A 16,467-nucleotide genomic window follows, 5' to 3' on the forward strand; every position below is an offset into this window, starting at 1 on the left:
AGCTCTGAAATTTATGATAGCATAGAACATTGTAGTATAGTGTATTCAACTCATGATATTGTGTCAATTTTTTAAGTCTCTAAGATCAATCTAACCTTTCCCTCCTACATAGCCCTACATTTTTCTATCATCCATATGCTTATCTAAGAGTTTCTTAAGTGTCCCTAATTGCCTTCCCAGTTATTCCTGGCAGGGCATTCCATGCACCTACCACTCTAAAGAACTTGACTACGATATTCCCCACCCCCAAACTTTCCTCCAGTCACTTTAAAATTATGCTCCCTAGTATTATCCATTTTTGCTCTGAGAGGAGTGGCAAATAAGATTTCCAGACAGTACCATTCTTCCAAAGGGACATGAAAACAAAGCTATCCAACTTTCAGATGAACATGAAGCCCTCTTTACTATTATTTTGAAGAATGGTGAAGAGTTGATGTTTACTAAGACAAACTTTCTACAGGTTTTATATTGGTACAGCTGATTGTGTATGTTTTCAGTATCCTTTTCAAGGATCATCTTTATTCGCCATATGCTTTTACATGTACAGTATTAAGAACTTGCTGTGGTCTGTTGGCACAGGCAACCAACATATCAATGATTTAAGTATTACATTGTCAGTCAAGTTCTTGGGTACATCCTGAAATGTACTCAAAAAAAAATATGCAGGGCTTTTTTTTGCTTCTGATAATGGTTCCAGGAATGAAAGGGTTACTGTGTGAGGAATGTCTGGCAGCTCTTGGGTTATATTCCCTGGAGTTCAGGAGAATAAGGGGGGATCTCATAGAAACATTCCAAATATTAAAAGGCCTGAACAGAATAGATATGGCAAAGTTATTTCCCATGAGAGGGGAGTCCAGGACAAGAGGGCACGACTTCAGAATTGAAGGACGTCCATTTAGAACAGAGATGTGGAGAAATTACTTTAGTCGGAGGTGGTAAATCTGTGGAATTTATTGCCACGAGTGGCTGTGGAGGCCAAGTCACTGGGTGCATTTAAGGCAGAGATAGATAGGTTCTTGATTAGCCAGGGCATCAAAGGGTATGGGGAGAAGGCAGGGGAGTGGGAATGACCGGAAGAATTGGATCAGCCCATGATTGAATGGCGAGCAGACTCGATGGGCCGAATGGCCTATTTCTATGTCTTATGGTCTTATAATCAACTGCATATTGAAATATCAAAATCATTTAAATTGGTGAATAGTGATTCCAAACTTTTATATAGCAATTGTTCAATCAAGTCTTCTACTTATTGTTAAATTTCCTAATAACTGACTTTGCATAATAGGGTTATATAGCACTGAAACAAACCCTTCAGCTTACTATATAAAAAGTAAACCACAGAGGAGATGTCGGGGGTACGTTTTTTATGCAGGGAGTGGTGAGTGCGTGGAATGGGCTGCTAGCGGTGATGGAGGCGGAAATGATAGGGTGTTTTAAGAGACTCCTGGATAGGTACATGGAGCTTAGAAAAATAGAGGGCTATGGGTAACCCTAGGTAATTTCTAAGGTAAGGACATGTTCGGCGCAGCTTTGTGGGCTGAAGGGCCTGTATTGTGTTGTAGGGGTTTCTGTGTTCTATGTTATAGTTTCATTAATCCCAGTTCTGTTATTCACAAATTCTCACGTAGTGTCTTCCTTCCCCCCTCGTGCACATGAGGGGCAATTTATAGTGGGCAATTGACCTACCTACATACCTGCAAGTCTTGGGAATGTTGATTTGTGGAGGAAACCCAACCGGTCATAGAAAGAGCAGCCAGAAGTCAGGGCTGAACCCAAGTTTCTGGTATCGTGAAGCAGCAGTTCAGTTAACTGTATGACTGTACCAGTTTCAAATAAAATCTTTAATAATTTGCTAAATTCATCTCCACTTGATAGGGCATGCCTATGGTATTATTTCAAGCATTTCAAAAGTTATTAAATCTTTATCATGCTAATTTCATAATTTCTCTATTACAAGTTCATAAACTATCTTGACTACACCACTTGTTATCCTGCTTTCTGTAAAATTTTTGTATTCCATTCTTTCAATTTCTCTGACTTTTGATTATTTTGATAAAAATTTATCACATTCTTAAATTCAATATGGAGAAGAAACTGTGGTAGACATATTTGATCATGGCTGTTCCATTTCACTGTTCTTATTCCTGTTGAGTATGGAATCATGCCCTTCTACAATCATTCATCTATTCATACTGATATCCCAATATGTTCGGATTCCACCCCCAACCACCAATCAACCCTTGGAGTCTACTATGAGCTATCCACCAGGGACAAATCACAGTGACCATTTAACCTCCCGGAGAGGAAATGTTGCAGATCACAATGCAAGGTAGCAGCTCTACTGGCTATGTCAATCTGTCTCACATTCAAAGTAAGGATAAGTTATCCCCTGCCTTTGCATTCCACCCCACCAACCTCCACCTTTAATGAATCTTAATCTTTCTACTATATTAGTTATGATGCCAACACACGGTACAGTATTTTTTTTCTCCCTTTCCAGCATTCTGAAGGGATCGTCCCACTGCTGTCAGACCTGAATCTGCCCCCTTACTACTTCCCACCATCCAGAGACTCAACATAACTTCCAAGCAAAGTAACTATTCACTCGTATTTTTTTTTAGTGTACAATATATGGCGGTCGCAATATGATACCCTCAACATTGGAGTGACCTCTTTACAGACACCTCTGCTTCATCAACAAGGGTGACTGGATGTTTCTAGTTGCCTGTTACTTATAATTCTTAATCCCAGTTTCGAATTCTAGGAACTTCATCTCATCTTCTATGACAGTGCTCAGGATTTGACATTGAATTCAACAATTCACAGAAACTGTTTTTCCAGGTATATCAATGTTCATTTCTGATACAATGGATTCCAGTTCATTGGCCATTGCTTATTTAGAACATTGTGCTGTTTAGTTGGAACAGGAGACTGTTTCCAAACATTTTCTAATTATCGTCAGTCTTAATGTGACCGTTAGACACTAAAGCGTACTTTGTGAAGAGTTTTTAAATAGCATATGTCAGTATTTAAAAGCAATGATTTTTGTTACTGATAGTTGGCGAAAAGTAAGTAGAAAGACAATTCAGAACTGTTTTGCTGATTGTGGTTTTAAGCATTCAGACTTGGAGATGCTAGAAATGGCCAGGAGTGAAAATGAAACAAGTTCACTACTTCAACAAGTTAGGAACTGTGAAGAATTTGAAGATCAAATCAATCATCTTGAATGTACAATGGAAGGAAAGATTTGGAGGATGCAATTGTCAAAGCAGGTGGTCCAGTATCTGCAGTAGGTGTCTGCTCTGAGTTTGTTCATTTACAATTAATCTGAAAAACACTGGGTGGATTCTTCCATTGATAACTATTAGGAACTAACACAATTCTATAGTACAAGTGATAGTGTTCTAATTTGTCTTGTATTTCATTTAAATACATAACTTATTACACAGTTAAATGGTAGATTTGTCTTTAACAGCTTAATTGGGCCAAAATATACTGGTCCCAGTGTGTCTCAATAAACCAGAATTCTCTATTTATTTTCTTTCCACAACTGCTCACTGACGTGTTGAGTGTTGTTTACACCATTCTCATTTTCTGTCTGCAGTTGAGGTTATCAAACCTTCACATTTTCAAACTGACGTTGCCACTGTTAGTGTTATTGCTGTGTCTTAACTAATCCCTATACTTAACCATTATGGTCCGTTTACAAACATACCCACATGTCATGGTATTTAGTGTTGATGTCTCCGGTGTCCACATCCTGGGGAAGAGCTACGAATAATATTGATTTTCACTATTTCAATATGTGTTTTGGTCACATTCAGTAATTATAGGTTTTGTGCTGTTGTCTCTTTAAATTTGAAGACTGGTTTGATCCTGGAATGTAATCCAAGTAGGGTGATGAAAAGGCCAAATGCTTCATTCCCTGCTTCAATAAGGGAATGGCTAATTTGACATTTGGCCTTAACTGCCCTGTCTAGCCCAATTTCTTTAAGAAAATGCATATTATCCTCCATCAGGTTGGAGGCTACCGAGACAGACAATATAAGGTGTTGCGCTAACCTGAGTGTGGCCCTATCACAGCAGTAGAGGAGGCCATTGACTGACATATTTGAATGGGAGGTAGAACTGAAATGGATGGGTACCGTAAGACAAAGGAGCAGAATTAGGCCATTCAGCCCATGGAGTCTACTCCACCATTCCATCATGGCTTATCCTGGATTCCACTCAACCCCATACACCTGCCTTCTTGCCACATCCTTTGATGCTCTGATCAATGAGGAAACTATCAACTTCCGCCTTAAATATACCATGGACCCACCGCAGTCTGTGGTAGAGCATTTCACAGATTTGCTACTCTCGACTAAAAAAATTCCTCCTTAACTCTGTCCTAAAAGGTTGCCCCCTCAATTTTGAGGCTGTGCCATCTTAGTTCTGGATACTCCCACCATAGGAAACACCCTCTCCACATCCACCCTATCTAGTCCTTTGAACATTCGGTAGGTTTCAATGAGATACACCTGCCTGCATTCTTCTAAATTCCAGTGATTACAGGCCCAAAGCTGCCAAATCCTTCTTGTATGTTATCCCCTTTATTCCCAGAATCATCCTTGTGAACCTCCTCTAGATTCTCTCCAATAGTAACACATCTTAACTGAGAAATGGGGCCCAAACCTGTGGGGAGGGATGAGTGGACAAGGGTGTCATGTAGGGAGCGATCCCTGTGGAAATCGGAAGGGGGGGGGGAGAGGAAGATGTGCTTGATGGTGGGATCCCATTGGGGATGGTGGAAGTACTTACAGGAAAGCTAGTGCGGTGGTAGGTGAGGTCAAGGCGAACCTTATCCCAAGTGTGCCAGCAGGAGGATGGGATGAGGACAGGTGTGTGCAAAATGGAAGAAATGTGGTTGAGGACAATGATGGTTGAAGAAGGGAACCCCCTTTCTTTGAAGAGGGAGGACATCCCCATATAGCACAGGGTCACCTGTATAGTCCTGTATCTGCTTGTATTTACAGAAATTTTCTTCCCTTTGCATTTATAATTTAACTTATGAAAATTTAATTGTGAAATTTCACTGTAATGAAAGGTATGTCCTTGGTGATCGGATAGGATGAATTCATTGCCTAAGTTTTAAATCATGAGTGAATACATACTGTGGTGGTTTAATTATTCCCACCCTGCTAATACTTGCTTTTCACTTTCTAAGCATAAAACTTGACAGTGTGACAAGTGCAAGTTCTATCCAGTTGTGAATTGTAAAGAATGGATTTAAAGTTAAAATTCCTGCAAAAATCCATACCATAACATAGGAGCAGAATTAGGTCACTCGGCCCATTGAGTCTGCTCTGCCATTTCATTGTGGCTGATTTGTTATTCTTAACTTCATTCTCTTGCCTTCTCTCTGTAACCTTTGATGTTCTGACTAACCAAAACTTATGCTTTAAATATACTCAATGACTTGTCCTCCACAGCCATCCATGGCAATGAATTCATCAAGTGCACCACCCTATGGCTAAAGGAATTGCTTCTCATCTCTGTTGTTAATGGGCCCTGTATTCTAAAGCTGTGCTCTTTGGTCCTAGCCTCACCCATTATAGAAACATCCTCTCCATGTCCACTTTGTCAAGTCATTTCAATATTTGATTGGCGTCATTGACATCCACCCCCCCATTCTAAATTCTTGTGAATACACGCCCAGAACCATCAAAAGGTTCTCGTACATTAACCCTTTCATTCAAAGAATCATTCTCTTGAATCTGCTCTGGACCCTCTTATATGAGAACATCTTTTTATAGATAAGGGGCCCCAAGCTGCTCACAATACTCCAGGTGCAATCTGACCCATGCCCTATAAAGCCCAATCATCAGATTCTTGCTCTTGGTATTCTAGTCTTCTTGAAATGAATGCTAACATTGCATTTGCCTTCCTTACCACTGACTCTACCTGCACAAGGAGTACCAAGTTCCATTGCACCACTGATTTTTGAATTTTCTCCCCATTTAGAAAATAAATTGTACCTTTATTCCTTCTATCAAAGTGCATGACCATACACTTCCCTACATTATATTCCACCTGCCACTTTTCCCATTCTCCCAATCCTTGTGCAGACTCCCTCCTTCCTCAACACTACCAGCCCCTTACACCTACCTTTGTGTCGTCTGCAAACTTGGCCACAATGCCATAGAAGTACACAACTTCTCACTGACTCTTTTGTCCATCCTGCCTGTCATTTCCTCAAAGAATTCCAATGGATTTGTCAGTTAAGATTTCCACTGAAGGAAACCATGCTGATTTGGGCCTACTTTATTATAAAGCCTCCAGGTACCCTGAAACTTCATCCTTAATAATGGACTCCAACATCTTCCCAACCACTGAAGTCAGGCTAACTAGCCTATAAATCCCTTAATTCTGCCTCCCTCCCTTCTTAGAATGGAGTGACATTTGCAATTTTCCTGTCCTCCGGAACCGTTCCAGAACCTAGTGATAAGGTCAGAACTCACTCCTAATTCTGCCTTCATTATTTCACCAGGTTGGAATTTGTTTGGAATCACTGAAGTTGGCCCAAGTTGCCAATTGTAAAATCAAAAAGGATCCATTAAATGACATGGTCAACATATCACTTATAACCTGATTTGTTTTGCAAGTAAAACATTTGATTTTATTGAAAACTATGAATTTTTCTCCCCTTCTGTGAAGTTGTCAAATGCAGAGGACATCTGTATTTCAGTAGATACTTGTATAATAGGCATGCTGGTTGATATTTGCTGGTATTACACAATGACTTGGATGGAAAGTAAATTGATAAGTGAGGCCACTAATGGGGAAGAATGTTGGGTATAAGAATGACATTACTGTGCCTGAATTGAGTCATTCAGTTTAAATCTACCCTTGAGGTAGTGTCATAGAGAAAACATAGAAAAGGGTTCTTTGACCCATCTAATCTCTGCCAGCCTAGTCACATTTACCTGCATCGAGACCTAGCCCTCTCATGCATGTATCTATTCAAACTTCTCTTAAATGTTATAATTGAAATTTTATCTGCCACTTCTGGCAGTTTGTTCTACACTTGCATATCCTCTGAATGAAGAAGTTCCCTCTCAGATATCCCGTAAATGTTTTACCTTTCTCCATAAACCTATGACCTCTTTTTCCTAGTCTCACTCTACCTTGGGGAAATTCCTGCAAGCTTTCACCCAGTCTATACCCCTCATGATTTTGTATACATCTATAGGATCACCTCTCATTCCCTTGCACTCCTGTGAGTAAATTCCTCGACTATTCACCTTTTCCCTATAACTTAGGTCCTCAAGACCCAGCAACATCCTTGTAACTTTTCTCTTTACTCTTTCAAGGTTATTGATACCATTTCTGCAGGTAGGTGACTGTAACTGCACATAATACTTCAAATTTGGCCTGATATGTCTTGTATATCTTCAATCTAACATCCTAACTTTTGCATTTAATGTCTGTTTATGAAGGCCATGTGCCAAGCACTCTCTTTATGACCTTATCTAACTGTAATGCCACTTTCAAGGAATTATGGATATCTGTTCCCAAGTCCCTTTGGTTCTACCATTCACACAAATCTTGCCATGATTTGTCCTCTCAAAAGTCCAACTCCTCACATGTATGGAATGTTGATAATTGTTTCAGATTTGAAATTTGAAGGTGTGGGCTGTTCTGTTTACTGTGTATACAATAGCACCTTGGGATTGTATGAATTATCACTATTAGTAAACGTGTACATCAGTTTTTTTTCTGTTATGATGTGTCGCAGCTGCTATAATGGCCCAAATGGGTCCTGGTCATTATTATAAAATACAAGTATTACTGCAAAAAAAACATGAAAATTTATTGGAGAATAATTAAGTTAGTAGTTTCACAAATTTGCGTTTGGCAGTAATATAATCCTAGGTCTACTGACAATTTAACAAGATTTAGCCGGATTGGGCTGCATTTGAGGAATTTAGCCCATGCTTCAGTTTGTGGCATGTCTGAACAATGCCGTTCTCTCCAGGTGGAGGCATTGAAATTTTATATTTAGAGGTTGCAGGGTGATTAAAAGCATTTGAGTCAATATTTTGGCTTTAGGTATGGATGTTCATTGGAAAATAGCTTTTTGGACATCGTATTGAGAGGGAATGGGTTGCTCTAAGTTATAACAAATCATTTTACCTAGTTTAATGTCAATGTCTCATTCAGAATACTTCTCATTTTAATTGCAGATTGTCAGTCAAGCAGTTTGGGAAAACTTGACTTCACAATAAGCCAGTAACAATGGGGTATGATAAATATGATAAACGGTAAGAATTCAATTTTTGAACCATCAAATACTACAGATGCTGGAAACCTGAAATAAAACCAGAACTTCCTGTAATGGCCTGGAATACTCAAATGATCAGGCTGCATCTGCAGAGAGAAGCAGTGTTAACATTTCAAGTCTATGCCCCTAAAGCAGGGTTTCTCAACCGGAGTTCCATGAGAGGTCGTTGGGGGTTCTGTGAGAGATTGTGATTTTTTTTTTATAAAAATTGTTTTTTGAACTTCATGTAACACATAATGCTAGTGCTTTCAGTGGTGGGTAGTGACCGAGCAGCCCTGTTAGCAATCTCAGCTCAGTATGATAATGCACAGTAGGACCATGTTTATTTGGTTGAGTCCATTCTCAGTTTTGGATGCAAGATAGTGGAGGCTGTTGATAATTGTTGAGTGCTGTATTGCATGGAGGAGCAGACGGTAAGCTGATAATTGGTGAGCATTGTATTGCATAGAGGGCAGGACGGTAGGCTGATATGCATGAAGTACATTTTCCGAGGAAATGTCAGCCTCTCCTTCCCGAATTACCTCCCCTGACTCCCCCTTCCATTCAGCCGAATGACTTACGGGAGTGAACAAACTAGCAGTGCAGTAGAAAGTTGGAAGGATGTTTTCATTCTAAAGGTGGTCCACTGTAGCAATTTTTGAAGAGGAGGATTCTAGGGCTAGGGCTATGGACAATCCTGATGAGGTTAGTGATGAAGAATTACAATCTTCTGAGTCATTTCACTGCACTAGTGCAACAACAGACACAAAAAAAGTCTATCTTTACAATGTAAGCTACTTATCAATGGGTTTTACATGGATTGGTGATCCAGGTTGTCTTATTCCATTGTGCCTAGTCTGTGGCAAACAACTTACAAATGTAGCAATGGCTCCAGCAAAATTGAAAAGATACTTAACTACAAATCACAACCATATGACCTGTAAAAGTGATGGTGATGATTGTTTTAAATGACCTAGAATCTCAATACAAACCGATTAAAGCTTTTGAAAATAAAGTCAAAGTCGGTAAAAGGGTTCAGGAAGCAAGTTATTTAGTAACTTTAGGACCAGTTCACTAGAGAATGTTTTATAAACTGTGAGAAACCTGGACAAAGAGCAAGCCAATCTCCTGCTACATGCAGAAATCTGGTGGCTTAGCAGAGAAAGTGTTCTCAACAGGGTGTTTGAGCTGAAAGGTGAAAATACAGGAGTAACTTCAAGAAGATAGTAGGCCAGATTTTGTTGAGTGCTTTGACAGTAAAGAATGGCTGCAGAAACTAGCCTTAACAAGACGTTTTTCACCATATGAACCAGCTGAACAAGTCTCTGCAAGGCACTGGAGAAAATGTTTTGACTTCAGTTGACGAGATTCTTATATTTAAAAGGAAACTGAAATTTTGGAAAAACCATGGTGCAAAAGGAAATTTTGAAACATTTCCACTGCTGCTTGGATTTGAGAGTGAGGAAGGACATCAGAAAGTCTTGAGTCTTATTGAAAACACCTTGGAAGAACTGTAGAACAAAATTGAACACTGTTTTTCCTCCCTTTCAACACAAGCATATGACTGGGTGAGGGACCCTTTCTCTGATTCTTCTGCTCAGCCTGACTACTTGATTTTGAGAGGAGAAGAACTTCTGCACTCTGATCATGCATTCAAGATGAGGTTTACTGACCTGCCCCTGGACAAGTTCTGGATTTCTGTGATTTCACTCATAGGAAAGCAATGAAGATTTTTGCTGCAGTTTACAACTTCAATGTGTAGAGAAAGCTTTTTCTTGATTAAGAAGCATCATGAACAAGGATAGAAATCGTCTCATTTCAGTCTAAGGTGAAATCCGTTCGTGCTTATCTCAGGTTAGACCCACAATTGAGAAATTTATTATGCTTGCTTTGTGAGATTTTAAAGTTTATGAAAGGGAAATAAAGAAATTCAAGAAAGGTAAGCTTAAAAAATTCATTCTCTACTCAAAGGAGCATTGATAATTATTTTTGGATTATTACATCTGCAACTTACTAATCAGGCAGATGTGCCATGAGCTGTAGATATAATTTTTATGCAGAGCTTTTTTGAGGCCTGAAAATTATTTCAAGAATTCTTCCAGGGTAAAAAGGTTGAGAAAGGTCACACTAAATAGTGTACACATTGCCTGATCTGTGCTTAACAAGATAATAGAGGCTGTTTCCACACCTGATACATTGAGAGAGCATAAGTTTCTCAGAAGTTCTCTTTGCACTTAGATTTAGATTATGAGGACACGCAGTCCTCAATAAATGATACAATATTCCTCCGGTGTGATATCACAGAAACACAGGACGGACCAAGACTGAAAAACTAACAAAAACCATATAATTATAACATATAGTTACAACAGTGCAACAATACCATAACTTAATGAAGAACAGGCCATGGTCACAGTAAAAAAAAAAGTTCAAAGTCTCTCGAAAGTCCCACATTACACGCAGACGGGAGAAAGAAGAAAACTCTCCCTGCCATGCCCGACCACAGTCCGACTCTGAGTCATCCGAAAGCTTCGAGCTTCCAATCAGCCCTCCGACACCGAGTACGGAGCACCATCTCTGCCGAACGCTTTGACCCCAGCCTCGGTCGCCAGCAGCAGTCAAAGCCGGGGATTTTGGGGCCTTCCCTCTGGAGATTCTCGCTCGTACAGTAGCAGCGGCAGCGAACCGGGCATTTCAGAAGTTTCTCCAGATGTTCCTCTGCTTCTCACATCTGTCTCCATCAAATCAGAATTGTGCACGGTATTCTACTTACAAATACAACATAATTTCACTGGAAAGCTGCACGTGCTGCGTCACACCACCATCATCTCCTCCCGCCTATTGAAAACAGTTAGCAAGAATCAAAAAAAAGTAAAATCTTTTGTGGTTACTTATCCCCTTGTGCTTACTGAACAATGTTAGTTTAACAAAGAAAACTTCCTTTCTGAGATTTTAAGACATCAATTTTGCTTCAATGTTTAATTCAATGCTTATTCAAGTTGCTTTTAAAATTTAATTTCTTGACATTGTGTAGTCAGTACATATTCCAAATTGAAAATAGCACAGGTGGCAGTTATATAATTTTGCAGTCCTTTAGAGAATACATCCCGTATCGTTCAATGTGCACTATTCAACATTAGCAAAAGTAACAGAATTAATAATTTCCCAAAATCAGTGAGCCTGATGTTAGAGCTTGTCATCTTTGGAGAAATTAACTTAACTTAATGGCAATTAAAATACAAGTTGTTATAATATAACATATATAAAATATGCTGGTCTTTAGTAGATAGCCGAATTTGCCAGTATTTAAAGTTGCATTTGTGGAGGGTGACCTGATGTTTTGCAAATTTTTTTTTGAGCAGTGTTAATATTGCAGTAGGGAAATTGAAAATTATTGAATCTGAGTTCCAAATCAACCAAAGTCTCTGCTTCCTCAAGATAACTAATGTGAACCTGGGGCTTTCCTTGCTAGTTTAGCTTAGTAATACACAATTTTAATGGTTGAGTCATTGATGAAACCTCTAAGTTAATGGGGGTGGAGGAACCTGCTTCCTCCCCCAAATGAGTATATTGTAGTGCTGGGAGGATATATTAGCAAGTTGATTTCCTTGAGGGAATGGTTTGGTTGCTGGGGAAACAGTAATTCTATCAGTTTCAGCAAATTTTTTTTTCAGGGAAACGAGTCGAAGTGAGCGAAGTGGACGTTATGGTTCTGACTGGAACAGAGATGAGCATAGAGAGTCACGAGGTAGACGAGACTATGATTATAAAGATGTTGATTATCGTGCTCCACCAAATCACAGCAGGGACTATGAACGTGATAGACGACGCAGTGATTATCGGAACAGTGATCGCCATCAAGACTACAGGAATTATGAAAATTCGGAGGTACGACGCTTCTTCAGCCAGAATAATTGATGTCATTCCCATTAGCTTTTTGTACTAACATGCTTTGGTTTTCTTCTGCTCTTGTCAAGTGAAGATCAGGTAGATGGAAGAATTAAAGGTGTAAGGGAGCCTTTCTCAGGATGATCATGCTCTGGCAACTTCACTCGCCCCATCAATAAACTATTTTCATGAATTATTGCCTCACTTTCAAGGACTCTTCAGCTTATGTTCTCAATATTTATTGCTTTTTTTTTGCACAGTTTGTTGTCTTTTGCACACTGGTTGCGTGATCAGTTGGTGTGTTCTTAATTCTATTGGGTTTTGAGTATATGGTGACACATATGTGCTTTTGTAAACTTACTTTGAGCTTTATATGTGTTTACTGAAGGAATCTAAGGAGCAATATTATGTAGATATTTACTCCAGCTACATCCATCCTGATCCTGTTATTGGCCACTACATTACATGGTACAGTAAGACTATGGTAATCGATCACCCTCAGAACATTGGTGTTGGAATGGTAGTTCTTGTGTACTGTTAACTGTAATGTCAAATGTCACTGACAATTGTTCATTTTTTTAATTTCACGTAGTAGTATAAGATTTCTAGTGAACCAAATAAATTTAAAAGGAACACTGGAAACAAATAAGCAGTAGGTTTAAGGGACGCACAGGAAACAAGATCTCCTTGAGTTTAAGAAAAGGATGGAAAGGGGGTTTTTGAGTTTCAAGGGAGGACTAGAAACATAGTTGAACCAGGTGCCAAATCATCTGGATTTCTCAGTTGTAGTATAATGGGTTATTAGAGCTTAACTGTACAGTGCTTTGTAGAAAACTGCCTTGTTATCAAAGTTGGCTGCTGGCATCTCTGTTGGGATTAAGCCTACTGTCTGTAACTGGTGTTCTTTGAACCCAATTTCAGAGATTGTAGCAATCTAATGAAAGTATATCATGTATTCTCAAGACTTATTTTAGCTATGCTGATAGGTTACATTTTTATACCATGTGATAACAGAGCTGAATTAACTGAGTTGAGCTTGTTGTCATACCTTAACTCTTCATATCTACTAAATACATAGACAAATAAAATTAATCTAGCTCTGGAATTTAACACTGATTACATAACATAGGTTTCTAAATTGTGATAAGTCCCTCCCCCACCCCCACCCCCATCACATACCCAATGAGACAATCTGCAAACAAGCATATCTTTGGGATGTGAGAGAAACCAGCACACCCAGGAAAGCCCATGTGGTCAAAGCACAATCATGCAGAATTCTCACAGCTGGCACCAGATGTCAGGATGAATCTGATTTCTAGGGTTGCGAGGCAGAACGGCGTCTCTGTGCCACCCACAGACATGGTACAGCTGATAGGGATGTATTGAAGTAGTTGCAAGGAAAGAATTAACTGCTGAATGCTTTCCATTCTGTAAGGAAAATGCCCACCAGTACGCATTACAACTAAACAGTGAAATTTGATAAGAACTGAATTTTAGAAGAATAACAATGTCTTTGCTTCCAGAATTATGAAGATGATGGTAGATATGAAAGACCTGAGGGAAACCAATACTGCGATGGTGACTACAAAGACCATGATTATAGAAACGATGGATCTGAAGAGAGAGAGAACAAAACAATTATGCTAAGAGGTCTTTTACCATCAACGACCAGGGAAGATGTGCGTATTTTATGAAACTTTGGAGTTTATTAGGATTGTAAGAATGTTAAAAGTGGATTTATTTGGCTGTGTTCTATTAGAGATCATATGGAGAGAGATTGGAAATAATATTTGAAATTCCTGTATAACTAGTTGAAACTTTGTATAATAATGTATAACAATGGATGAGTGCTAATTTAAGAAGTCTTTCTCTCTAGTAACTAATCTGAATTGGGAGGCTGCAGTGATATAGTTTGTAAGAACTATCATTTTGGACTTTGCCCTTCCAGAATATGATTAACAACTAGAAAGTAGGAATGCAACCTGGTAATTGACATATCAAAGTAACTTGAAAAATGCAGGAATTTGGGAGATCCAAGCTTACCATAATACTTCCCTTGGGAAAGTAGAATTGCTAAGTATTGATTACTTATGTAGGCTTAGACATGTTTTGTATTCAAGACATTTTCTCTACAGTTGTTTCCCCTCCTCACTCGAGCTGTTAATTCCTTGCCAAATAATGTATTGTGTATCAAATCTGGATATTGTAAGTATGAACTCTGTTTTGTTTCAGTGGGTATTTCAGCAAAATGCCTTTGGTCAGCAACCGGGGAATGGAAATCAGTGTTGGTTTCAGATAATCAGAATATACTCTCTGCCACCTGACGGAGTAAATAAATTAAATCTTTTGACTTCCCCACATCTGTATCAAAATAATTATTTTATTAATTGTTTAATAGGAATGTTTTTTGGTGTATTATTCTTAAAATTTCCAAGAAATTAAAACAATTTTTAAAATATTTCTTTCAGATTCTTGAAATATTTCAGGATAGTGATGAATTTCAGCCGAAAGATGTACGGGTGATGAAATGTAAAGTTTCAGGTGAGATTTAGGCAGGACTTGCAAGTGAACAATACTGTTTTCCTATTCTTGCGAAGGAAAGACCACGGTTATTTGCCATGGCTGAGGAAAATGTGCTATAAAATGAAGTTAATGTTCCTTTGACCTGTAATGGGTAGACCATAAGACATTATTATTATTATTATTATTGACTGGAACAACAGCTGTTCATGACTTGTATTTTTGAAAGTAATGATTCTCAGCAAAAACACTGGAATTTTTCTCCCCGTTAGCATTAAGGTTGTGATAGCGATTCACTCTTAAAACATTAGTTTGTTCCATGCAAACTTCTCTTATGTTTCTTGATTTTTTCTTATTGATTACTTAATCCCTTCAATCTAATTTCGTAACCTTTTAAATTGTTAACATTTAAGTTCTTTAATTCTGTTTCTCTTTCAACTGTTGACTTTCAGAGCAATTTGACATTGTTTTTAAAAGAGAAAATAAGCTACCATAAAGTATCAATTCATTCTTTTCTATAGTCGCATAGGCTGTTCTTTACTTGTGATGCTCTGTTTAACATCAGGAGTTTATCACTAGTTTCCTGAACTGGTTTTAAGACAACTTTCAAACCTTGAGCAGGCCAGTAGAGGAACTTGTGTTGCAAAATTCATGCACAATACATATGTGGGGAGGTGCTTGAAGTATGCAGGTGATGGGAATTTCAGATGAAGTTGACTTGGTAACCCTTTAATTGTCACATTATATTAGTCTTGTGATTAATCACAGCACATTTAGCATCCTGGCCTAAGTTAGGCAATAAGAATTTTTGCCTTTGGAAATGGAAAGTAGTGAGCACACTTTGAGAGCTCTAGTATTCCGAATCCCATGATATGTGGCAAAGATTTATGAATAATATTTTCACTTTGAATCTTAGAAAAAATTGTGCCACGTTCACTATCGGCACACCTTATTAAAAGCTGCTAGCACTGAACTAGTATCTTCTATTGGCTAATTTTGACTTGATTTAGGGAATGCATAGCATTGTAAGAAAAGGCATATTCTTATATCTATTCGACAAGGACAGTAAGCTTTTAGTGCTTCAGCAGTTAATTGCTTCTGTATTATTTTGTAGAATATATATTTGAAACTATTTTTAGCTTGTACACCTTATTTGATTTTTGCGATCTCAGTTATATGCAACTATAGTGTGGATGTGACCTAGTGTTTTCCTTGCAAAAGTGAAGAGATGGGGTTGAAGCTGATGGTGCAACTTTGTTTTTGGAATATCAGCTGCTGCAATGTTGATCAGAGCTCCAGTAAAAGCTTCTAAGCATTTGTTGAAGTTGCCTTCCCTATTCATGACAAAAATATTAAAGCTACATTTGAAAAGGCTTTGCTGTGCATGTTTGTCAGCTTGTGTTATAGCAGAGAAATTAGATGTACCTATAGTATCATTGAGCTATGTGTGCCATTTTAACTGCTCGTTAAACAATCGTGGACATATTACGTTCTAGATTGATCACACAAATAAAATTTTACAATAAAAACCCACTTCAGGTTTTTATCCACACTGAAGAACTAATAAATCGAATGTTTCGAAATCATCCCTGCAAAGCATCTGGAAGTATTGGGATGTATGGTCATAATCAGAATATTACTAATTAAGAAGCTATACTTCATGATAATCCCTTTTTCGTTTGGTATTTGAATATCTGAGATTGTGGGTAAAATATTAGCAATTCTGAGCTTTGTACATTATGAATTTTTAAACATTG

The 16,467-nt window shown here is 38.4% G+C and overlaps 1 protein-coding gene across 3 annotated transcripts in view; it reads left to right on the plus strand.

Moving 5' to 3' along the window:
• The window catches only part of LOC140211211 (RNA-binding protein 5-like), a 48,309-nt gene that overhangs the window by 1,235 nt on the left and 30,607 nt on the right, over positions 1-16,467 (plus strand). For 2 of the 3 annotated variants that reach the window (XM_072280815.1, XM_072280816.1), the window contains exons 2-5: positions 8,226-8,303; positions 11,977-12,190; positions 13,714-13,869; positions 14,659-14,731. In XM_072280815.1, the coding sequence (XP_072136916.1) occupies positions 8,278-8,303; positions 11,977-12,190; positions 13,714-13,869; positions 14,659-14,731 (469 nt within the window). In that variant the 5' untranslated portion in view covers positions 8,226-8,277. The remainder of the gene's footprint in view (positions 1-8,225; positions 8,304-11,976; positions 12,191-13,713; positions 13,870-14,658; positions 14,732-16,467) is intronic. The other variant, XM_072280817.1, reaches the window with a different exon arrangement.

Source organism: Mobula birostris, chromosome 16 (genome assembly GCF_030028105.1).
Source record: "Mobula birostris isolate sMobBir1 chromosome 16, sMobBir1.hap1, whole genome shotgun sequence".
In the NCBI taxonomy this organism is placed as follows: domain Eukaryota; kingdom Metazoa; phylum Chordata; class Chondrichthyes; order Myliobatiformes; family Myliobatidae; genus Mobula; species Mobula birostris.